This window comes from Cricetulus griseus, chromosome 2 (genome assembly GCF_003668045.3).
Source record: "Cricetulus griseus strain 17A/GY chromosome 2, alternate assembly CriGri-PICRH-1.0, whole genome shotgun sequence".
Lineage (NCBI taxonomy): Eukaryota > Metazoa > Chordata > Mammalia > Rodentia > Cricetidae > Cricetulus > Cricetulus griseus.
Window position 1 is genome coordinate 205,706,467 of NC_048595.1, and position 22,888 is coordinate 205,729,354.

The 22,888-nt window shown below is 44.3% G+C and overlaps 2 protein-coding genes across 3 annotated transcripts in view; one reads left to right on the forward strand and one right to left on the reverse strand.

Moving 5' to 3' along the window:
- Sap130 (Sin3A associated protein 130) overlaps positions 1-4,075 on the reverse strand; it is a 64,549-nt gene extending 60,474 nt beyond the window's left edge. Inside the window, exons 1-2 of one of the 2 annotated variants that reach the window (XM_027400652.1) lie at positions 2,843-2,896; positions 2,268-2,385 (exon numbers count right to left, since the gene is read on the reverse strand). In XM_027400652.1, the coding sequence (XP_027256453.1) occupies positions 2,268-2,385; positions 2,843-2,896 (172 nt within the window). Of the gene's footprint in view, positions 1-2,267; positions 2,386-2,842; positions 2,897-3,920 lie in introns of those variants that run through there. The other variant, XM_027400653.2, reaches the window with a different exon arrangement.
- An 11,941-nt stretch (positions 4,076-16,016) lies between these two features.
- On the forward strand, positions 16,017-16,755 carry LOC100755897 (protein cornichon homolog 1). Its single transcript, XM_027400651.2, has one exon. The coding sequence runs from the start codon at positions 16,063-16,065 to the stop codon at positions 16,444-16,446; it is 384 nt and encodes a 127-aa protein (XP_027256452.1). The 5' UTR covers positions 16,017-16,062; the 3' UTR covers positions 16,447-16,755.
- The last annotated feature ends 6,133 nt before the right edge of the window (positions 16,756-22,888 follow it).

Consider the following 22,888-nt stretch of genomic DNA (forward strand, 5'->3'; position numbering starts at 1 on the left):
CTGGAAGAGCAGCTACTGCTCTCAACCACTAAGCCATCTCTCCAGCCCCAGTGACTAGGGTCTCATGTAACTCAGGATAGCCTTGGATACGCTATGTAGCCAGGGTTGGTCTTGAACTCCTGATCCTCTTTCCTCTGCCTTCTAAGAGTTAGAATTATAAGCATGCACCACCATATCCCATTTATGTGGTGCTAGGGATGGAACCCAGAGCTTCAGTCTGCTGGGCAAGCAGTCTGTGCAGAAAGCTGCATTGATAGCTACTGGAAAAAGGAACCTGGATGATGATCATGAAGCTATCCTATCATGTTGGACTGGTTAATCCCAGACTTAACATTTATTTGGAAAATAAATTAGGTTTACTTAAGAAGATAAAAGGAAAAACAGATAAAAAGTACTGATTTGGAAAATGAAAAGAGGAAGTCACATACAGGTTGACTGTTCATGAAAAATTTCAAAAAGCTATTAAGTTTTGAGCTGGGTCTTGAAGTGTGTGGAGAGTACAGGAGCATGAGGGTGAACTATAAAAACAGTCTAGGAAGGAAGTCTTAGGATTGATTAGCACGAAGCAGCAAACTGCAAAGCTCCAAAGACAATCTCACCTTTCTTTTTTCCATAAGCATAACTCTCATTTCTTCCCCTTCAAAAAACAATGTTCTGAGCTCCAGCCCTTTAAATCACTGTTCTGAACTTATGCCAAAGGCAAAATATTGTTAGCACATTTTTTGGGGGGGTGAGGGTGGGGGTAGGGAGTTGTCTTACATAGCTTAGTCTTGGACTTGCTTTGTAGCCAAACTTCAGCTACATTGTTTTAAACTGATTAGCTTTCTTCAACTACTCAAGTGCTTGGACTACAGATGTGCATCACTATACCTAACAAGAAATAAAAAACTTTAGATGGCTCTACAAGAAGTTGTTGACCACAACTTGTGCTATTCTTTATAGCAAGTATGCACATGAAACACACAGGAATGTGTCTGAAATGCAGTAAAAAAAATAAAGTCAGCAAAGACATCCAGAAAATGGCACTTTAGATGAATCCTCAAGGAAGAACAATTAGCCAAATAACTGAACCTGGAAAAGAAGAAAAACTGTGCCATCAGGGAAATGGGATCAAGCCCTGGGCCATGAAACCTGGTAACACTGCATGCAGAAAATGAGTAATTAAAATTAAGTTAGCAAGAAGTCATCAAAGCAATAGAAATGAGCCCAAAATAGTAGGGCCATAGCTCACTGGTAGATAAAATCAGCCAGGCATGGTGGGACAAACTCTCTTGAGGAGGATCAAGAGTTTGAGGCCAGCCTGGGCTACATTATGAATCAATGCTATGATTAGGGGAGGAAGAGGAAAGAGTAGAGACAATCAATTACAACTAAGATGCCTCAGCCTTTGGCTTGAGCGATGAATAAACAACAGCAGGATTTGCCACAAAGCATACATGAACTGAATGGTGATGAAGCAGACCAGGAAGAGGATTGCATTTCAGCTTACAATATGTATTTAATACAGAGTGAAAACATTTGAAGATTGCTCACTGGCTTTGATAATTATTTGAGGGCTAAAGTAGTTTGGTGCATTTTAGGATGTTTAGGACTTCTTAGTTGTGACAACACAAATGTCTCCAGGCACAGCCAAATATTGTTATAGGCAATATCATTCAACAATGAGAATCAACCAATCTATAGCACTCAAAGGACCTATTACAAATAAAAACCAAGTTGCAAACATGTGCATATATACTCTTCAACCATCTTTTCCAGGGCTGGGGAAATAGCTCAGTCAGTAATAAAGTACTTGTCAGCCTAGCTTACTCAGAATCCCAGACTCAGTGAGGGACCCTATATCAAAAACCAAGGTGGACAGTTGCTGGGGAAGCACATATAAGGTTGACATCTGGCCTTCAAACACATGCATGAAGACAGAGACACATTCTATTTACTTCTCTTCCTAAAATGTAAAATTTCTGTCCCACTCACTGTTGGGTTCTCTCATGGCACTATCACCATGCCTGTACCCTGAGAGTTAATTAAATGGTAACACACTAATACATTTAAAAAAATGTTTCTTATAAGCATGGTTTACTAAAGTTGCTCACTTACCCTAGAATATGAAAATGATTTTAAAAAGCAGGCCTATTTTAAAACAGTGTTTTATCACCTCTTTTCCTCAAAGTCGGTAGGCTAGTAATCATGAGAGGGAATTTGCTAATTTGAAATTAGTAACATTATTAAAACAGTAAGCAATATGAAGGAAATGTAGCACATCTCACCTGTGGCAACTTGGTTTATCAAGCCCGTGGAACCACTGTTTGCGACCTGTGAGGGTGCCTGGCTGAGTCCAGGGGAAGGGGTCCCTAACCGAGGAAACTGCTGAGAACTCATTTCCACCTACAAAACAAGTCGGTCCATTATTACCAGGTTCTGAAATTAGAACCAACATTGAGAGATCAAAGCATCTTTAGTAATCACAACATCTCTCAGAAACACAAATACAGCTTCTTCTATCTAAAACAATGAGTTACCATCAATGGTGCAAACACCTAATTGAGGACTTTTTTATGTACTAAGAAGGCTAAATTAATTATGACAACCTTTATACAAGTGTTGTAGGATACTATAGCCTTCCAAAAATACTTATGGATCTCTATATTTAAAAAAAAAAAGTAGACACTGAATGTTATATAGCCGCCAAATGCAAGCTACCACCATAACCATAGGCTATCTATGTAAAATTTTATGGGAAATAGCATGGCTCTTTTAAAGACTCAGGCCTCACATCAAGATAAACAGAACCGTAATTAGTATGTCATAATGCCCAGCCCCAAGAAAGGATTGGAAATCTTACATTAAGACCCGATGCTTGCGGAATCCTCAAACGCTTTTCCGTAAAGGCCTCCATTTAAGGATTTTCTTTCTTCCTCATCATCGACAACCCCCCCTCCCAGCCCGAGACACGGGTAGGACTCGAGACCTTTTCCACAATCTCTAAAATCGTCTTCCACTTTTTCCTTCGGAGTCAGGCTTCGCCGATCTCCCCTCTACCCCAGTTAACCCCATTCCTCCTCCGAGATCGTAGGACACGCGTTTCCAGACACTCCGGGTGTCGAGGATCTGTCTCTCCGGGAAAACGTCCTACGGAGCCCTCTCCGCAAGAAAAGCAGTGTGCCTTTTTATCTGTGGCCGCCACGAAGGGCTCGAGGGGTTCCGCAGGCACAGAGGGAACGCGATTCGGAACGCGTCCCGGCCCGCCTCAGTTCAGCCCGCCCGCCACACTCACCCCCACGGACAGCTGCCGCTCGGCTCCCAGTCCTCTTACCACCCAACCTACCCCTGCCTCCCCCGCCCGCCCATTGGTCAGACACTGGGCGCATCACTGGACTCAGTACCAATTCGCAGCTGCCTGCGCGTTCTGGGCCCGCCCCACCCTCCCGCCGGCCGCCAGCCAATAAGATGCCAGTCTCGCTGGGGGCGGGGAGCAGCCTAAACTCCTCGGCTGGGCGAATAGAAGGCAAAGAGCTAGGCGATCCCTGGCAAGAAGGGCGGGGATCCGGGAGGCCCCGCCCCGGCAGGGGTCTGAAAGCGGCGGGCGCAGGGCCCGGATGTGGAGAGTCACTTTAAACTGCTCCAGCAGCCAAACTCCATAGGCCGTCCCTCCCTCCCGCTGACTTCCCTACGGAGGCCCGCGTCCGCCACGCCCCCACGCCCGGGGCTGCCCACCCCTCGGTGTTTCTCGCCCTTCCTCGCACCGAGCACCCGGGCCCTGCCGCCGACTCAACCGCTCTGCCCAGCTCGCTAAAGAGCTGGAATCAGGGCTGCAAAAGCTGTGCGGCTCTGTCCTTCCCCAGGGACGAGCACCGGGACTAGCCATGCAGTCCCGCCCCCTCGACTCCTCCCCTCCCTCCCGGCTCTCGTTCCGCCATTACCTAGGTGCGGCCACGCCGCCTCTAGCTTGCTCCCGTGCGCTCTCCGCCTGTGGGGCTAATGTCCTCGGGCTCCGGACCCGCAGTCACCGCCGGACCGATAGCACTCTGTCCCCCCACCCCTCACTCCAGCGCCGCTGCTTCCGCCGCCGTAACGAGACTTTCGCTCACTGGCTGCGACAAACCCCGCCCCTCTCCCAGACAGCCACTCCTCGCCTGGAGAGAGCAGGAAGGCCGTCGGTCCCGCCTCTCGGACCCACAGAAGCCCCTGGGAAATGTAGTTCCCTGCCCTAGGAGGGCGGGGCCTGGGGGACCCGACGCGGGCTTCCTCCTCCTTCGCAGTCCGGTCTGGACTGTTATGCCATTTCTTTTTGGGACTGAGAAGGTAAAGGATTCCACGCTGTTGCCTCAGCGGGAAAGCGCTCGGTTGCATTTTACCCCGGAGGTGGAGGCGGTGCGACGCGCAAAGAGTAAAGGAGTATGATATGTGGCTGCCCCAGGAGCCCGCGGTATCCACCTTTTGCCCCCTCCCCTCGCTGTCTTGGCATCCTGGGGTCACTGGAGTGGCAGAGCCCCCAGGAGCTGAACACCCTCTTGGATCGGGCTCAGTGCACACAGTTGGCGAAGGCAGCTCCACTTTTGATTAAGTCTTCCGGATTACAAATAGAGGGGTGGGGTGTTGTTTTGCTTGTCGTGGAAGTTTATAGAGTTTATGCCTTTGCCAGAGATGCTGCTATAAAATTGTTTTTGTCTGCTAAGAGATTACGAGCTTCTCTTCCCAGAAGGTCATTTGGAACTGGAGTGTGGTGGCGCATGCCTCTAATCCCAGCACTCGGGAGGCAGAGGCAGGCGGATCTCTGTGAGTTCGAGATGAGCCTGGTCTACAAGAGCTAGTTCCAGGGCAGCCTCCAAAGCCACAGAGAAACCCTGTCTCGAAAATTCTCCCCCGCCAAAAAAGGGGGGGGGAATGGAGATCATAATCGATTATTTCTGACATGTATGGCCATGAGCCAACTGTTTGGGAAGAGTCTCAAGTGCCCCTCTTCCTTCATAGTATTTTCCTTTCTAATGTCACTCTGGCTTCTAAAATTAACTGACATAATTCAGCCTGCTCTCTATTTAGGTGGTCTCCTACTGAATACCTTTTGTTAATTTTTTTGGCACAGATGTTCATTAAATTGGCCAGACTGGCCCTGAACTTAATCTGTCACCCCATCAGGCCTTTAACTTGCATTCCTCCTCCCTCAGTCTCCAGAGTAACTAGAATTGCCGGCTTGTACCACCAACCTGGCTAGTGTCTACATCTTGGTGAGTTCTGCCACAGTTTCAAATGCTCCTTTAAAGTTATTAATACCCACTCAAGGAACCGATAAGGTGGTTTGTGCTTGTACACAAAATAAAATATATAATAAAAGTAAGAAACCATTCAAAGGCTGGAGAGATGGTTTAGTGGTCAAGAGTGTGTATTGTTCTTGCAGAGGACTCAAGTTCAGTTTCTAGCAGCCAAACTGGGCTCTTAGAATCACACATATGTGTACAGCTATGCCCACACCACCAAGGAATGGTGCGGGGATGCAGCATGTGAATGAGCAGATAAGCCCATGCCCTTAGTGAATGACACTGTAACACAACATTCATTTGAATTGGCATCCCACACTGACATGGAATTGTACTGGGGTACAGCATGAATATGAATAGGTGTGCCCATGCCACCACAAGACGGATCAGGATGCATGTAAACATTCATGTAAAAAGGCATACATGTGCCACCAATGATGGTGCAGGGACATAGCATGTGTGAATAGGCATTCCCATGTTATCGTGATAGTGGTGGGACATGGCACTTGTATGGACAGTGTGCTATGACATCACTAGGACATGGTATGTATGTGAATATGGGTGGCTGAGCCACCAAAGCCAGTGCTGATGAATAGGCATGTGCATGTGAATAGGCACGCCCACATTGCTAGGGATGTTAATAAAACACAGCATATGTATGTATAAGTATGTGCACCCATAGCACATGTATGAACAAACATGCCTGTGTCACCATGTGATGGTGTTGAGACGTAACATGTGTAGATTGCTGTGCCTGCTCTATTATACGATGATGCCGGGACATGGAACACACGTGAACAGTTGTCCCTGTGAAGCAAGGTGATGCTGCTGGGACATGGCACTAGTGTGAGCAGGTTTGCCAGTGCACCATGCAAAGGAATGGTGGCATCTCTTGTTGTGTGAACCTGTGCGCCCACACCACCACAGTACAGCCCTGGGAAACCACATGGAAGTGAATGGGCATGCCTGCATTGTTACGGGGTTATGCTGGCACATAGCATACGTGTGAATAGGCACGTTGCACTGCCAAGGGATGGCTCTAGGAAGCAGCATGCATATGAATAGGCATACCCATGCCACCGACCTGACAGTGCTAGCACATGGCATGTGTGTGAGCAGCCATGCCCAAGATGCTAAGTGATGGTGTTGAGACATGGCAGCCATGTTACAGATGTTTTCACATCACTTGCCCTGAGACAAGTCACGCACATGAACAGGCATGCCCACACCAACCAAGCAGGGCCACTGGGACATGACATGTGTGAACACGCATGCACTAGTCTCTACAGACTGGGGCATGGCATACTTGTTTAAAGGTGTGCCCAACTTGACATATGACTATGCTGGGAGACATCATGCATGTGAAGAGGTGTGCTTCTGTCACCATATGACAGTGCTGGAACATGGCACATGTGTGAATAGGAGTGCCCATGCCATCACGTGACACCTGTGCCCAGAGGGACAACTAATCAGGAAAACCACTGGCAGATGTTTCCAGGACTCACCTATTCTGGAAAGGGATGGTACTTGTGCCCAGGTGTGCAGCTCAGCAGGAAACATGGGAGACAAGCCGTGTTTAGGTGCACAGCTGATTTTCAGGAACAGTGCAGACACGTGTGTTCAGGGATACGGCTAATCAGAAAACTCACAGGCACCTGTGCCAAAGGGCACTGATCAAGAAAAATAGCAGACAGCTGTGCCCAGAGCCATTTTAACCAGGAAGAGAGCAGAGACCTCTTGTGCCAGGGTGCAGCTCTACACATGCCTGAACACATGCAATGCGTGTTTTGAGGAGTAGAGTCGTGCATCAGGATGAACAAGTACACAAGATAAATGGGAGCAATGGAACAGAGGCAGGGATGGTTGTGTTACTAGTGCACAGCACACAGATGTCCGGTAACAGCAGCAATCATAGATTTCTAAGAAAGCAGCACACGGGTACTAGTACAGCAGTACAGATGGACATCCATGAACACATGCAGGCCTGTATGCCTACAACAGGACACACAGATGTACCATTGCACCCCTCCCCCACACAGAGGTACCGTAACAGAAGCACACACATCTATACTGCTACAGAAGGATGGAGGAATGTCCTACTCACCCAGTGCTCCAGTAATTACTAGACAATCGCACACATAGTTATACTGCAACAGCCATGTACATGGTACAGTGCCAAAGATCAGTGTCCTACTACTGCAGCACACACGAATATCCCGGAAGAGCGGTGCTCGTGGTTGTATTAGTAAAGCAGCACACACGAATGTTCTTATGGCATCACGTATGGATGTCTTTATAAGTCTGAACTATGAATGTACAAGGGCAGAAGTAGAGCACTGCATACTGATGTCCAAGGATAGCCTAGTACATGGCTGCGAGTGCACAGCAGAGCACATGATGTACTTACAGTGCATGGCACCTAGAAACACTAGCAGCAGTGCACGTGGAAGTAGTACGGCACTGCACACAAATGAACTTGTAGTGTCGTGTACTTGGAAATACATCAGTGCCTTTGGATGTAGCATCAAGCAGAGCACACAGAAGCACTGGCGTGCACACCATTGTACAGGTGAGGCAATATGAGCTAATATACTATTACATGCCAATATGGAAGCATTCCTATAGCAGCAAACATTCAACTACTACGACAGAGGTATACAGCCATGTATATGGATATATGAGTGCAGCCATACACAGATGCACTATTACAGAACTGCACAGAAAGGCAAATGATATCAGTACTCATAGAAATACTAGACAAAAGCACACAAGGATATACTAGTATATCACTGCACATGAATGTACTGGTAGAGAAGCACATTCTCTCTCTCTCTCTCTCTCTCTCTCTCTCTCTCTCTCTCTCTCTCTCTCCAGGGTTTCTCTGTGTAATAATAGCATTGGTTGACCGGGAACTTCCTCTGTAGACCAGGCTGGCCTTGAACTCACAGAGATCCAGCTGCCTCTGCCTCCCAAATTCTGGGATTAAAGGTGAGTGTCACCACTTCCCAGCCATACACACTATTTCTAAAGTACTACAAAATGATGTCTTTGCAAAACCTGATGTACTACTTTTCAATGTTAACTAATGTGCATTTACAACAAAGGAGACGGAAGCACTTGGATAACTCTGCACATGCCTGAACTTGAACTTCAGTGCACATGTTTTAAGGTGTTGGGCAGTGCAATGTACAAGTACACAGTTTCAAAGGAAGTAAGGACACATAGCAAAAATGTCTGTATTACTAATGCACTGCACATGGATGTACTGGAACAGAGGTGATCATAGATTTTCTAGAAAGCAGCACAGATGAGATTATGGGAGCAGTGCACACGGACACTGAAGTACTAGTGCAGAAGGATGACAGTGCACATGGATACGCTAGTTTCTGTGTGTTCATGCAGTTACCAGTACACCAGAACATATGGGTGTCCATGAACAGCCGTCCACACTATTACAGCAGCACACATAGATATTCAAGTACAGCCTTACATAGATGTACTATTACAGAAATGCACAACAATGTAATATTAACTACAGCAAGACTCATGGATTGATGACATCAGCACCCAGGGAAGTACTAAAGTACTAGACAGCAGCACACAAGGATACATTAGTACATCACGTCATGTGAACATACCAGTAGGACAGCACATGCTACTATTACCAATGTGTATTTCCCAATGTGTAAAGCAATACACATTGGTAATAGTAGCATGTGTGACCACTTCTATTACAGTACATCAGTGTCTTGGTTCAGGTTTCTATTGCTGCAACGAAACACCATACCCCCCCCCAAAAAAAAAGCACATTGGGACATTGGGGAGAAAAGAGTTAATTTGGTGTATACTTTCATATTGCTGTTTATCATTAAGGGAAGTCAGGCAGGAACTCAAGCAGGACTAGAACTTGGAGGCAGGGACCGATGCAGAGGCCAAGGAGGGGTGCTGCTTACTGGCTTGCTCAGCCTTCTTTCTTATAGCAAGAAAATAGAGAGACCAGGCAAGAGAAGAGAGGAGGGGGGGCAAAGAGAAGAGAGGAGACAAAGATATGAGAGGAATGATGGAGAGAGGGAGAGACACATACACACAGACAGACAGACAGAAGAGAGTGAGAAGATAGAAACAGTAGAGACTGGCAGGGAAGGGAGGGAGAGACTGAGAGGAGAGTTGGGAAAGAGGGAAGATAACAGAGGGAAAAAGAGAAGAAAGAGGAAAAAAGGCAGTAGAAAGAGATACTAAGAGAGATGAGAAAGAAAAAGACAGAGGAGATAGGCACAGGTAAGGGAGGGGAGAGATAGGAGAGAGCTGGGACAGAGTCCAGAGGTAGAACAGAGACAGAGGAGAAAAAGAAGGCGAATATGAGAGAAAGGTGTGAGAGAGACAAGAAAAAAGAGAGGGAAAATAGAGGACAGAGAAAGCAGAGAGAGACAGAAAACAGGAGAGTCAGGGGAGAGGAAGGAGAGATGAGAGAGAGGAGCAGAGGAGAGGAGAGTGGGGAGAGTGAGAATAGAGAAATGGTAGAGAACATACAGAGAGAACAGTGAGAGAAGAGAGAGAGAACAGAAAGATGAGAGAGAGAGAGAGAGGGAGAGAGAGAGAGAGAGAGAGAGAGAGAGAGAGAGAGAGAGAGAGAGAGAGAAGAAATGAAGAAATGCAGGGGACCTTGACCACCATGGCCAGCAGAATAATGATCTGCAGGAGCCAAGAAGGCCGTTTTGCTTAACTCGATTAATTAGCCAGTGTTGGTTAAAACTTCAGGAGTCTGGCCCAGAAAGGTTTATTTTAGGCATACTTAAGCACAACACAATTTTGTGAAAACGTTTCTAGTTATAATTAACTGAATTCTGCATGCCACAACAAAGCATACATTAATCTCCTTGAGAAACAAAGTAAGCTAAACAGATCAGTTGTGACTGCCTCAAAACTCTTCGTAAACTCCATGGATTGGTTCTATAGATTAGCCAAGAAAAAGGCTTTTAATAAAGATTGGGGAAGATCCAGTGTGGTCTTCAGCCACACAAATACCACAAGTAAATCACCAGGCTATTAACCATGTCTGCTCCTTGCCTTCTGGGTGTATAACCGGTTATACATTCCTTCCTTTGAAGGAACAACTCTTGTGTGTTTAACATTCCAGATTCCCTTAGTGTTTATCTGTGAGCACAAAGGCCTCTGTGCCTCCTACAGAGGAAGAGGAAAGGTGAGAGAGAAAGGTGATGGGGTGCGGGTGGAGATAAGAGAGTAAGAGAGGGAGAAAGAGAGGAGGTGGAGAAAAGAGAAAAAAGGGGGGAAGAAAGGAGAGAGGAAACAGAAGAGAGATGAGAAAGTGAGACAGGAGAAAGAAAAGCAGGAAGCAGGGAGGAGACAGGGGAGAGAGAGGAGAGAGAGAAGAGATAGAGGGGAAAGAGAAAGAGGGAGAGAAAAGGGAGGGAGGGAGGGAGGAGAAAGTGAGGCTAGAGCATCAGAGAGGGCAGAGAGAGGAGTGAGAAGAAAGTGAGTTTGGAGGGAGAGAAAAGAGAGAGGTGAGGAGAAATAAGAGAGAGTGAGGAGAAGACAGAGAATAGAGAGAGACCATAAAAAGAAAGGAGAGATAAAGGGATAGCATAGAGGGAGAATGGAGTGTAGCAAGAGAAAGGGGAGTGAGAAAGTAAGAGGAGAGAGAGACTAGACAGTTGAGAGAGAGTGACAGAGAGAGAAAAGAGAAAGGGGAAGAGGGTATATGAGAGAGGAGAGAAAGAGAAGACTGAAGAGATAGAGAGGAGAGGGATGAGAGCAAGACCAGAGAGAGACCAGACAAAGAGGAGTGGAAGAGAAGAGAGTTAAAAAGTAGAGCTTAGGGGTTGGAGAGATGGCTCAGAGGTTAAGAGCACTGGCTGCTCTCCCAGCAACCACATGGGGACTCACAAACATCTCTAATGAGATCTGGTGCCCTCTTCTGGAGTGCAGGCTGAACACTGAATACATAATAAAGAGATAAATCTTTTTATTTTTTCTTTTTTAAAGTAGAGCTCAGAGACAGATGAGAAAGAAGAGAGAGCTGAGAATATAAAAGAGCAAGAGAGAGAAAGCAAGAAGACATAGAGAAAAAAGAGGAGTGAAGGAAGAGATAGCAGATAAAGGGGGAGGCCTGCCCACCACTTTATACACTAGACTAATAGCACAGAAACTGGGTCTCAATTAAATGAGTCAGAAAGGAAGGATTGCTCTAAGGTGAGATGCGTTCTCAACTTACAAATGGGCAGGAGAGAAAGAGAGAGATAAGAGAGAAAGGAGATAGGACAGAGTGGAGAGAGAGAGAGAGAGAGAGAGAGAGAGAGAGAGAGAGAGAGAGAGAGAGAGAGAAGAGAGAGAGAGAGACAGAGGGAGAGAGACAGAGGGAGAGAGACAGAGAGAGAGAGCGCAAGAAGAAGGGGAGGAAAGAAAATGAGGTGAGAGAGGAAATAAAAGAGGAAAGAAGGGATAAAGAGAACACAGAGAGACTGAGAGCAGGAGAGGAGTGAGAGAGAGAGACGGAGAGAGAGACGGGGAGAGAGAGAGAGAGAGAGAGAGAGAGAGAGAGAGAGAGAGAGAGAGGAGACAGGGAGAGATGACATATGAGGGAGAGATGGAAGGTGAGACAGATGAGAAATGGAGAGATGGGAGTGGTGGCTTTCTACAAACTGATGGTAAAGTCAGTCTGTATTGCTGACTCATTGAACATGGAGATTTCAAGCTGATGTTTACCTAGAGCCTTCACCACTCTGGACTGGTATTCATGGTACTGGAAGGTACTCTGCGTGCTACCAAAGGAGAAAAGCAAAAATCAACCCAGATACAAACCCTTCCATTTACAAGAGTGCCCTGCAAGACACACTGGTACAATAATGGCACAAAGCTTGTGGGAGTAACCAACCAAAATCTGATTTGAGTTAAGGCCCATTCCATGAGAGGGTACCCGTACCTGTGCCCAGCACTGCTAAGGTGGCCAAAACCTTGAGATAGATAGGTCAGGGACTAGGGGAAAATCAAATACTACTGTTCTGCTAAAGGAACACAGCAATAAATGACCCCTAATGACATTCTGTTGTACTCATAGATCAGTGCCTTGCCCAGCCATCATCACAGAAGTTTTCTCCTGCAGGAGATGAGACAAAGAGAGAGACCCACAGTCAGACAACAAGCAGAGAGTGAGAGACCTCGGAATATTCAGCCCCCAAAGGGAAGTCTTTATCAAATTCCTCCCTTCGGGACTCAGGGAACTCTGTGGAAGAGGAGGCAGAGAGTGTGAGACCCATGGCGGATGGAGGCCATTAAGGAATCAAGGCCTTCTAGACACAGCATATGGACTCACAGAGACTGTGGCAGCATGCACAAGGACGATGAGGGTCTGCACCAGATAGGGCCCCTGAACAGAGAGAAGTGGCCACGCATCCCTTCCTCTCACCCTTCTCTCTTCTCTTGCCCTTCTGTCTTTCTGCTTCCTCTCTCACTGTGCTATCATTTCCCTTCCCTCTCACCTCCCCCAATCACCTTTGTCTCTTTAACCCCTTCCCCTCTCTCCATTACCCTTTCTCTTACACTCTCACACCTTTCTCCGCTATCTTCTCCCTACAACTCTTTCTTCTATCATGCTAGCTCTCCCCAGTTTGTCTTTTTTCTCCCCCTGATGACTTCTGTCATTGTGCTGTGATTTTTTGTGCTGTCTCTCTTCACCCACTCCCTCATCTCTCCCTACTCTCTCCTGTGTCCTCTCTCCCCGCATATACCCCTCTCTGTGCCTCCTCCCATCTCACACTGCTCTCTCTCTCCATTATCTCTCATTTTCCTGCTCTCTCACCTTTCTCATCTTTCACTCACCCAATTCTCACTCCTCTCTCCCCATTCTCTCATTTTCTGTTCTCTCTATTCTCTCCTGCCTCTCCTCTTTCTCTCCCCTCTCTATTCTCCTTTCTCATTCCTCTCTGTCTCCCCCTCTCTCTTCTCTTTCCCATCTGTACACCTTGTTCGTCTCCTTTCTCTCCCAACCTTTTCTCTGTATCTCCTCTCTCCCCCTCAGTCTTACCTTCTCTAACTGCTCTCTCTCCATTCTCTCTCATTCCCTTCTTCCTCTCCCCATCTGCCTCTTCCCATCTCTCCTCTCTTCTAAACTTTCACCCATCTTTCCTCTTTCACTCTCATCTTTTTCTCCTCTCTCTGACACCCTCTGCCCTCCGTCTTTTCCCTCTGTCCATTCTTTTAATTTTACCATGCATCTCCTGGCTCTCCTCTTTCTCTTTCCCCTACCTCTTCTCTCTTTCCTGTCCCATCTTTCCCTCTGACATGTCTCCTTTACAACTCTCCGCTCTTTCTCTCTCCTCTTTCTCTCTCTTTCTTCTTACCTGTCTCTCCTCTGCATTTCTGTCTCCTCTCTCCAATTTTTACACACTCCCCCTGCCTCCCTTCTCTCTCACTGTCACCACCCCATTATCTTTGTCTTCTTGGTCTCACATTCTGTATCTTCTCTACTCTGACCTGTCTTTCTTCCTTCTGTATTCCCTCTCTCTCTAAAGAGGTGATGCAGGCAGTGAGGGAGGGAGTGTCAGAGAGAGAGAAGAGAGAGATGGGAGAGAGACTACAGAGGGATGAGGGAGAGACTGAGAGGAAAGAGACAAAAGAGAAGGAGAGGGAAGATTGCTGTAAAAGATCATCTGGAGAGAAGAGGGGAGGACAGAGAAATAACAATGGGGGAAAGGGAAAAGAGAGAGAGGAGAAAATGTGATATAGAGGAGTGAGATGGGGAAAGGGAGAGAAACAAGATGGGAGAGAGAGGAGGCAGAAAGAGTTGGGGGAGGAGACTGGGCAGTGAGAAAGGAGAGAGAGGAGGAAGAGGAGAGAGAGGAGAAAGCACAGAGAAGAACAGGTGAGCAAGAGGAGCGGGGAAGAAGAGAGAGAAGCATAAGAAGAGAGAAAGAGACCAGAGATAGAAGAGAGAGAAGGATGAGAAGAGAGAAAGAGAACAGAGATAGAAGACAGAGAAGGATGAGGAGAGAGAAAGAGAACAGAGATAGAAGAGAGAGAAGGATGAGGAGAGAGAAAGAGAATAGAGATAGAAGAGAGAGAAGGATGAGGAGAGAGAAAGAGAACAGAGATAGAAGACAGAGAAGGATGAGGAGAGAGAAAGAGAACAGAGATAGAAGAGAGAGAAGGATGAGGAGAGAGAAAGAGAACAGAGATAGAAGACAGAGAAGGATGAGAAGAGAGAAAGAGAACAGAGATAGAAGAGAGAGGGGAGAGATAAGGATAAATCAGGAGAGACTGGGAATCAATGGAGCCAGCTCTCTGGAGAGACAGTTTAAGTGCTACAGCTCCACTTTATCCCAGAAAGAAAGGGGGATATAAAGACTGGGGGCAGTGGCTGGGGTAGCACCTAATTTGCATTAAACAGCAAGCTCCTGTCATAAAGCTTCGAGTACAAGTCATAGTTAGCGTATGGGCAGCAGGGGGAGAGCTCTAGCAGGCTCTAGCACTATGCCAAGGGTCACACTAGAGCTAAATTTTGCATCCAGGCTTAGGGACAGCTTCCAGATAAGGTCAGGCCTCCTGGCCTAGAGACCTTTCCCAAATAAGGGCAGGTAGAGAGCAGGATATCTCACTGGGGAGGGAGTCTCCCATGTTATGGAGCTTGGAGAGAGCTGCCAGGCCATGGTAGACTGCAACCTCTGATCAGCAAGGCCTCCCAAAACTTACGAGGGCCAATTACATTCAAACTACCACACTCACAAAGTGATCTCTCCAACTCTGCCTGCAAGGTCTAAATATGCTTCAGAAGGGCACTGATATAAGGGGACCTAGCATCAAAGTGCTAGACTTAGAAAATATGAGGCAGGAGGCTGAGAGTCAAGAGGTATTTATTTATTTATTTATTTATTTATTTATTTATTATAGAGAATATATTTTATTAATAATTTATTCAGTCAAACAACTATCTTTGGCAAATCTCGGCAGGAGGTATTTATAAGGTTAGCTGAAGGCAACTTTGAGACACACACTCTTCCAGGGTCAACCATTCTCTGGAGTAGAGAAATTAAAGAAATTTGGAATACAGATTGAGAAAACACAAAGATGAGTTGAGCTACCCACAGCTAGAGGTTTTCCTAGCCAACAGAGATAAGAACATTTCTTTTAAGCATGACCAATGAAAATATGGTTTCCCTAATACAAAGCAAAACCTTTTCTCGGGATAAGGGGCTCTTGGAGGTTGTATCTAGCTTCTGAAGCCTCAGGTTCCATGGATACATATTGGTTCAAAACTGGAGACACAGATGACTGCAGACACCCTGCAGTACTCACCAAACATGAAGCAGGCAGATGGCAGTGGAAACACAGGTCTGAAGGTTTTCAATGGTTATATTCTAGGAAACATGTCTCTGCCATAGAGGAGTCCAGTAGGACTTTGGCTACTCAGGTGATCTCAAGGAAGACTGACACATTAAGAGGACTTAGTTCACTCAAATCCCTGTCAAAGAACACAATTTTGTGACTACTTCCCATCACACAGATGACACACCACAGAAGTTATATACTCTACAAGTCATCTGCCTATCACTTGTGGGAATTTGACACCCACATCCCACAACCATACAAAGTTTGAAGGAGCACCTACATGCCTAAGATACAGACATCTCTCAATCTATCTCAATAAAGAAGAGCCCAAACTCAACACTGGAGAGAACTCCTTGACCTTAAAGAGCTCAGAATGACTAGGGTCAATATCCTGATGAACCCTGGCCCTGGCGCGCCTGCCAGCTCCTCCCCGGCCATAGCGTTCACTTTCGCAGCCTTCTGCTATATGCTGGCGCTGCTGCTCACCGCCGCGCTCATCTTCTTCGCCATCTGGCACATCATAGCGTTTGATGAGCTGAAGACTGATTACAAGAACCCTATAGACCAGTGTAATGCTCTGAACCCTCTTGTACTTCCAGAGTACCTCATCCATGCTTTCTTCTGTGTCATGTTTCTTTGTGCAGCAGAGTGGCTTACACTGGGTCTCAATATGCCCCTTTTGGCATATCATATTTGGAGGTATATGAGTAGACCGGTGATGAGCGGCCCTGGACTCTATGACCCGACGACCATCATGAATGCAGACATTCTAGCCTACTGTCAGAAGGAAGGATGGTGCAAACTAGCTTTTTACCTTCTAGCCTTTTTTTTTACTACCTATATGGCATGATCTATGTTTTGGGGAGCTCATAGAACAACACAGAAGAATCGGTCCAGTTAAGTGCATGCAAATTGCCACTAATGAAGGAATTCTATCCAGCAAGGTCATGTTTCCAAGAGTAGCCTATGGAATCTGATCAGTTACTTTAAAAGAAAAATGACACCTTATTTTTTAAATGTTTCCACATTTTTTGCTTGTGGAAAGACTGTTTTCATATGTTATACTTGGATAAAGACTCTAAATGGAATTACATATAAATTAATATAAAATGATTACCTCTGGTGTTGACAGGTTGAACTTGCACTCTTAAGGAACAGCCATAACCCTCCGAGTGATTGCATTAATTACTGACTGCCCTGAGTCCATTGGGAGCTTTGTTCAGAGGGCTCAATATAAATTAGCTGTAGATCGAGGTGCTCTTTGTGAGCTGAAAATGTGTGTCTGACTTGTGTGGGAAACAGCGTAGGTTTCCCCACTTATCACTGTAGCTGATTGTATATGGACACCATAATAAGAAGAGTGAGATTTCTTTCCCTGTCGACTTGAACATTATCCCTATGTATTGCATGAGAGAGGGAATTCCCTCCTTTCCATCAGAGTAATCAATATACTTGCTTTAATTCTTAAGCATAAGTGATATAAGCATATGCTGAATTACCTGTAAAGAATGCATTTAAAGCTATTTTAAATGTGTTTTTATTTGCAAGACATTATTTACTAAGAAATTGGTTATATTATGCTTACTGTCCTAATCCAGTGGTCAAGGTGTTCTTAAGAATTTGCAAGTACTTTAGATTTTCAAAAATGAATGAGAGAACTGTGTAACCACCCTGCTGTTCCTTCAGTGCAACACAATAAAACTCTGAAATGAAAAAAAATATCCTGATGAGCCAATAACGATTTGCATAGATCTCCAACACAGGTGAAATTGTTATGCTTGAATATTCTCCACAAAACATATGGTTACATATATTTCACACATGAATGCATGTACACACACACCAGTAAATATTAAGATATCCTACAGGGAGGAGAGGTGAGATTTGATTTTTACATCAAATAATGCCATCAGGACCAATGTCAACCTACCAGTCTGATGCTACTGAACACAGAATTGCTCCCCTTGTGTGGTGGCTTGAAAGAAAATACCCCCCCCCCCAAAGAGTGTGGCTTTGTTGGAGTAGACATGGCCTTGTTGTAGTAAGTGTGTATAGGTGGGCTTTGATGGCTCCTATGTTCAGGCTACTCCCAGTGTCACAGTTTACTTCCTGTTGCCTGAATATCAAGATGTAGCCAGCACCATGTCTGCCTGAACACTGCCATGCTCCCCACCATAATGATAATGGATTGAACCTCTGAAACTGTAAGACACACTAAATGTTATCCTTTATAAGAGTTGCTGTGGTCATGGTGTCTCTTCAGAGCAATACAAACCCTAACTAAGTTACCATGTAAATGAAGGGAGCAGGCTTACCATCTTTTTTTAAAAAATAAGTTAGAAACAATCTTATTTCACATATCAATTCTAGTTCCCTCTCCCTCCCATCCTCCCATTCTCCCCACTGACCTTCCCATCCCACCCCTCATCCACTCCCCAGGGAGGGTGAGGCCTTCCATGGGGGAATCATCAAAGTCTGTCATCATTTGGGGCAGGACCTAGGCCCTCACTAATGTATCTAGGCTAAAAGAGTATCCCTCCATGGGGAATGGGCTCCCAAAGTCCATTTGTACACTAGGGATAAATACTGGTTCCACTTCCAGAGGCCCCATAGACTGCCCAGGCCTCCTAACTGACACTCACATTCAGGGGGCTTGGTTCAGTCATATGCTGGTTCCCCAGCTATCAGTCTGAGGTCCATGAGTTCCCCCTTGTTCAGGTCAGCTAGTTCTGTAGGTTTCCCTAGCGTGGTCTTGACCCCTTTGCTCATCACTCCTCCCTTTCTACAACTGGATTCCAGGAGTTCAGCTCAGTGCTTAGCTGTGGGCGTCTGCTTCTGCTTCCATCAGCTACTGGATGAAGCAGGCTTGCCGTCTTAATACTGAGAAAATAGAATTCAAAATGAAGCTGAGCATAAAGTGAATACTTTATTCTAAATAGGAAAACAATTACCCCCAAAGACAATAAAATCATATATATAATTTTATTATATTATACATTACATATAATAATATACATATATATACAAACTCTGGTGAATCCAATTTTATGAAATGTAACTACTAAAATTAAAAATGGGCCGGGCATTGGTGGTGCACGCCTTTAATCCCAGCACTCGGGAGGCAGAGGCAGGCGGATCTCTCTGAGTTCGAGGCCAGCCTGGTCTCCAGAGTGCCAGGATAGGTTCCAAAGCTACACAGAGAAACCCTGTCTCGAAAAACCAACAAAAATGAAGATTAACAGCAACACATTAATAGTGATTCCAATATCTCACATGCTCCAATAGACAGGTCATCTGTACAAAAATATAGAGAAACATCAGACATAAATGACATCATGTATCAAATAGAACTAACAGATAAATACACAATATTCTATCCAAACAGCAAAGAATATTCCTTCTACACAGCTACCCATTGAAGCTTCTCTAAAATAAAACATATCCTGGGATATAAAATAAATCTTCACAGAAAATTTAAACAACTTCAGAAAAATTTAAATAACTGTGTATCCTACCTAACCATAATGCAATAAAACTTAAAATCAATAGCAAACCAACTCTAGTGAGTACACACAAACTCATGAGGATTAAATAACTCATCATTAAGTGTTGACTGGGTCAAAAAAGAAATCAAGAAATTAAAAACTTCCTGGGATTAGATGAAAATGAAAGCACAACACAACAAAACCTTTGGGACATGCTGAAAGCAGTCCTAGGAGAAAAACTTACAGGCTTAAGTGCTTCCATTAAAAAAAATCAGAAAGAGCACAAAAATCCTTAATAATCCAACTTTAAGAATTTCGAGACACAATAACAAGCCAAACCAAAGGCAAGAAGACAGCAAGAGATAATAAAAATCAGAACAGAAATGATGGAATAAAAACATACTGATATTCTATCTTCTTTGAAGGTCTGGCAGAACTCTGAACTGAATCCACCTGGCCTTGAGCTCTAGCTCCCTCTTCATCTAAATTAACTTTGTGGGTTAGATTTTCCAGGTTGGTAGAATACAGGGTTTTAAAAATAATGACAAGGAGACTTTTTATTAATTATGACTGTTTAGATTTGTTTTTAATGCCAGTTAATACTAAATTTAATATAATCTTTAAACACCTTGAGTCTAATCTCCTCTTCTATTGCCTTCATCACTGGAGATAAAATTTCTGGTATATTTTCAAAGCAGCTTGTGCTATCCTACTAAACTCAGAGAACAGTCACTCCTACCTTGTACAAACACTAGGTTCATCTTCCTAAATTAGCATTAAGGCCACATCATTCTTTCACTCTCAAGAAAACCTCAGGGTTATTGTTTCTATCCAGCTTGCCCGAGAGACCCGGCTTCAGCCTTCATTTGTTTTATTTTCCAATTAATCTTCATTTTTATTGTACCCAACAATATTTTATAGACATAAGGATATAAAGTGCCAATATAAAACTACACATCTTTTGATTACTTTTAGAACCCACCCTCATTTTTTATTACTTTCAGGCTGCTCAGCTTGCTACCTAGCTTGTTGCCTGGACCACATTCTTAGTTTGTCTTGGAAATTTTTCTCCCAGAGAATTAAATGTGGCTCCCTTCTTTGCTTCATTCAATCCCCACTTCAAAGGCCAGTTCTTCAGAGTGGACTATCTTGTAGAAAAACTAATATATAAAGACAATATTACTACTCAGTTTTTCCAAGTATCATTTGACATTACTTTATGTTTGCTCCATTAGTCGACATTATGTGTACATGTATACATCTGCTGTTTGTCTCTCTAAATTGTACATCTGAGCCGGGTGTTGGTGGCTCACGCCTTTAATCCCAGCACTGGGGAGGCAGAGGTGGGCAGATCTCTGTGAGTTCGAGACCAGCCTGGTCTCCAGAGCGAGTGCCAGGATAGGTTCCAAAGCTACACAGAGAAACCCTGTCTCGAAAAACCAAAAAAAAAAAAAAAGTACATCTGGCTTATTTAACATTGTATTCCTATTGTTTAAAGCAGTATGGAGGGGCATGGAAGTGACTCTTGGATAAAATGCTTGTGCTGCAAGTGTGAGGACAGGAGTTCAGATCGCCAGCACCCAAATAAAAGCCAGGTAGGTGTGGAGGCTGTCTGCAACTTCAGCACTCAGTAGGTAGAGTCAGGGTATTCCTGGGGCAAGATGACTAGCTAGATTATCTGCAATTGGCAAGCTCCTATTTAATAAGGGTCTATACTTCAATAAATAAAGTGGAGGTGGGTTGAGTAAGACAGCTAATGTCAACTTTGGACTTCTATATTTATGTGCACTTATGTCCACACACATGAACATGCCCACCACATTCACATGCAAAAATCCAAACAGTATCTGTCTCAAGACTGATGATCTATATTTTAATTAATCATCTGTATTGACATTTCACTTAGTGATTATGTTATTGATTATTTAAGTTATTAATGATTAATAATGATTAGTAAGTTAATAATAACTTATTTAGTGCTCTGCAGATTTTTCTTATTTTTATCAAGTATGTCATAGACCCATGCATATTATATAAGCTCTAAGCATATACAGGCCACAAATGTTATATTTACTTCCTAAAATTTAAGAGTTTAAGAGACAACAAATTACCCAACTGCTCTCCCTAAAAAAAAAGTTGTTATGTTTTTATAATTACTCCTTATAGGAGAGATACTTCTCACCTGGAACAACAATGTGCATTTTTGTATAAAGAATGACATTTATTGTTTTGTGTTGGTCTGAAACTGGGTTTTGACCTGTAATCCAGGCTGGTTAGGAAATTCTGGCAATCTTCCTATCCAGTTTGCTAAGTGCCAGGCTTATAGGCCTGAGCTACCATGCCTGGTCAAAATTGCCATTTTAACCCATGAATGGTGACTGTTCATGTAAAATGATTCATTGCTGGAAACATAATTTATGTGATTACTCAACCTGTTTCCTTTTTAAATAGCCTCTTTATGTCCTTTGCTTATATTTATACTGATATACAACCATTCTTGGCAAAAAGCTCTCTGTAGAGTTATGTCTAAGCCATTCTAAAATGTCATTTCCCAGTTTGTCATTTATCTTTTAATGTTGATTACAGCTGTTTTTAATTTACCAAATATGAAATTTACAGTAACATTAATTATAATATTTCCCAATTCCTTAAATGACTTTTAGGTTTGCTGTTGGATTAGAAACTCTTCCAATTTTTTTTAAAAGATTTTATTTATTATGTATGCAGTGTACAATCTGCATATATTCCTGCATACCAGAAGAGGGCACCAGATCTCATTATAGATGGCTGTGAGCCACCGTGTGGTTGCTGGGAATTGAACTCAGGACCTCTGGAAGAGCAGCCAGTGCTCTTAACCTCTGAGCCATCTCTCCAGTCCCTGAAAATCTTCCAATTTACTGCACAAACATATCCACATATTTTCTTCCAAGTTTTTTTAAACAAGGAAGATTATAATGCATTACTGCTATAATTTGTGAGTAATGACTTTTATGGTTTTGTTTCCCCTCAGCTGGCTCCTGAGGTATAAATCATTCTCTCTCTACTTTCAAGGATGTGAAATTGTGAAGTGCAACGTTTCTGTATTAAAACTCACTCTCCTACTCCTTAAAACACACTATCAATCATACAGAAACCTCTAGGGCTTGAGAGTCAAGTTCTTCCCTTCAGCAAGTTGAGAAAAAGAAATTCTTTTATGGCCATTTCCAGTAGTGATTTGGTATTAATACTTAAGAGACTCGCCATGTTTTGCCAATGCATATCATGACCTAATTCAAGAAACGTCAAGTTGCTCAAAATGTTGATTATCCCTTTAAACGACATGGCTTTTGAGGGCAATACGTCAGGGTTCTCTTCTGAACGCCCTCAGATTCTAGCGTTCAGTTGGGAAGAAGGCTCAGGAAGAAGCCATGCAAAACGCAATCAGATCTATCAAGAGCCACCCAGCCTCAAGAGCCCAAGAAGCTAATAAAAACAGGTAGTGGGGGGAATCAACAGAAGTCTTAGTGGGTGTGTGTGTGCGTTCAGTGACAACGCTGTGATCTTAATACCCCAAGTTATTTGGATACATCAGGGGGAAAAAAAACTGTTTATAGTTGCCTTGTGGCCTTAGAAAAGTTTAAACACTTGATTCCTTTGTCGTGGAGGGCAGTATGTATTCACACGTGAGGGTGTTTTTGACTTGTACTTTGCTAATGCCTGGTGGCCCATACAGCAAGAGACAAAGGGAGACGGAATGATACTCCTGCCCTCATGCGGGTTCCCCTGGGAAGGGTGAGGCACCTGGGTGAGGGGAGACAGCACGTTGCA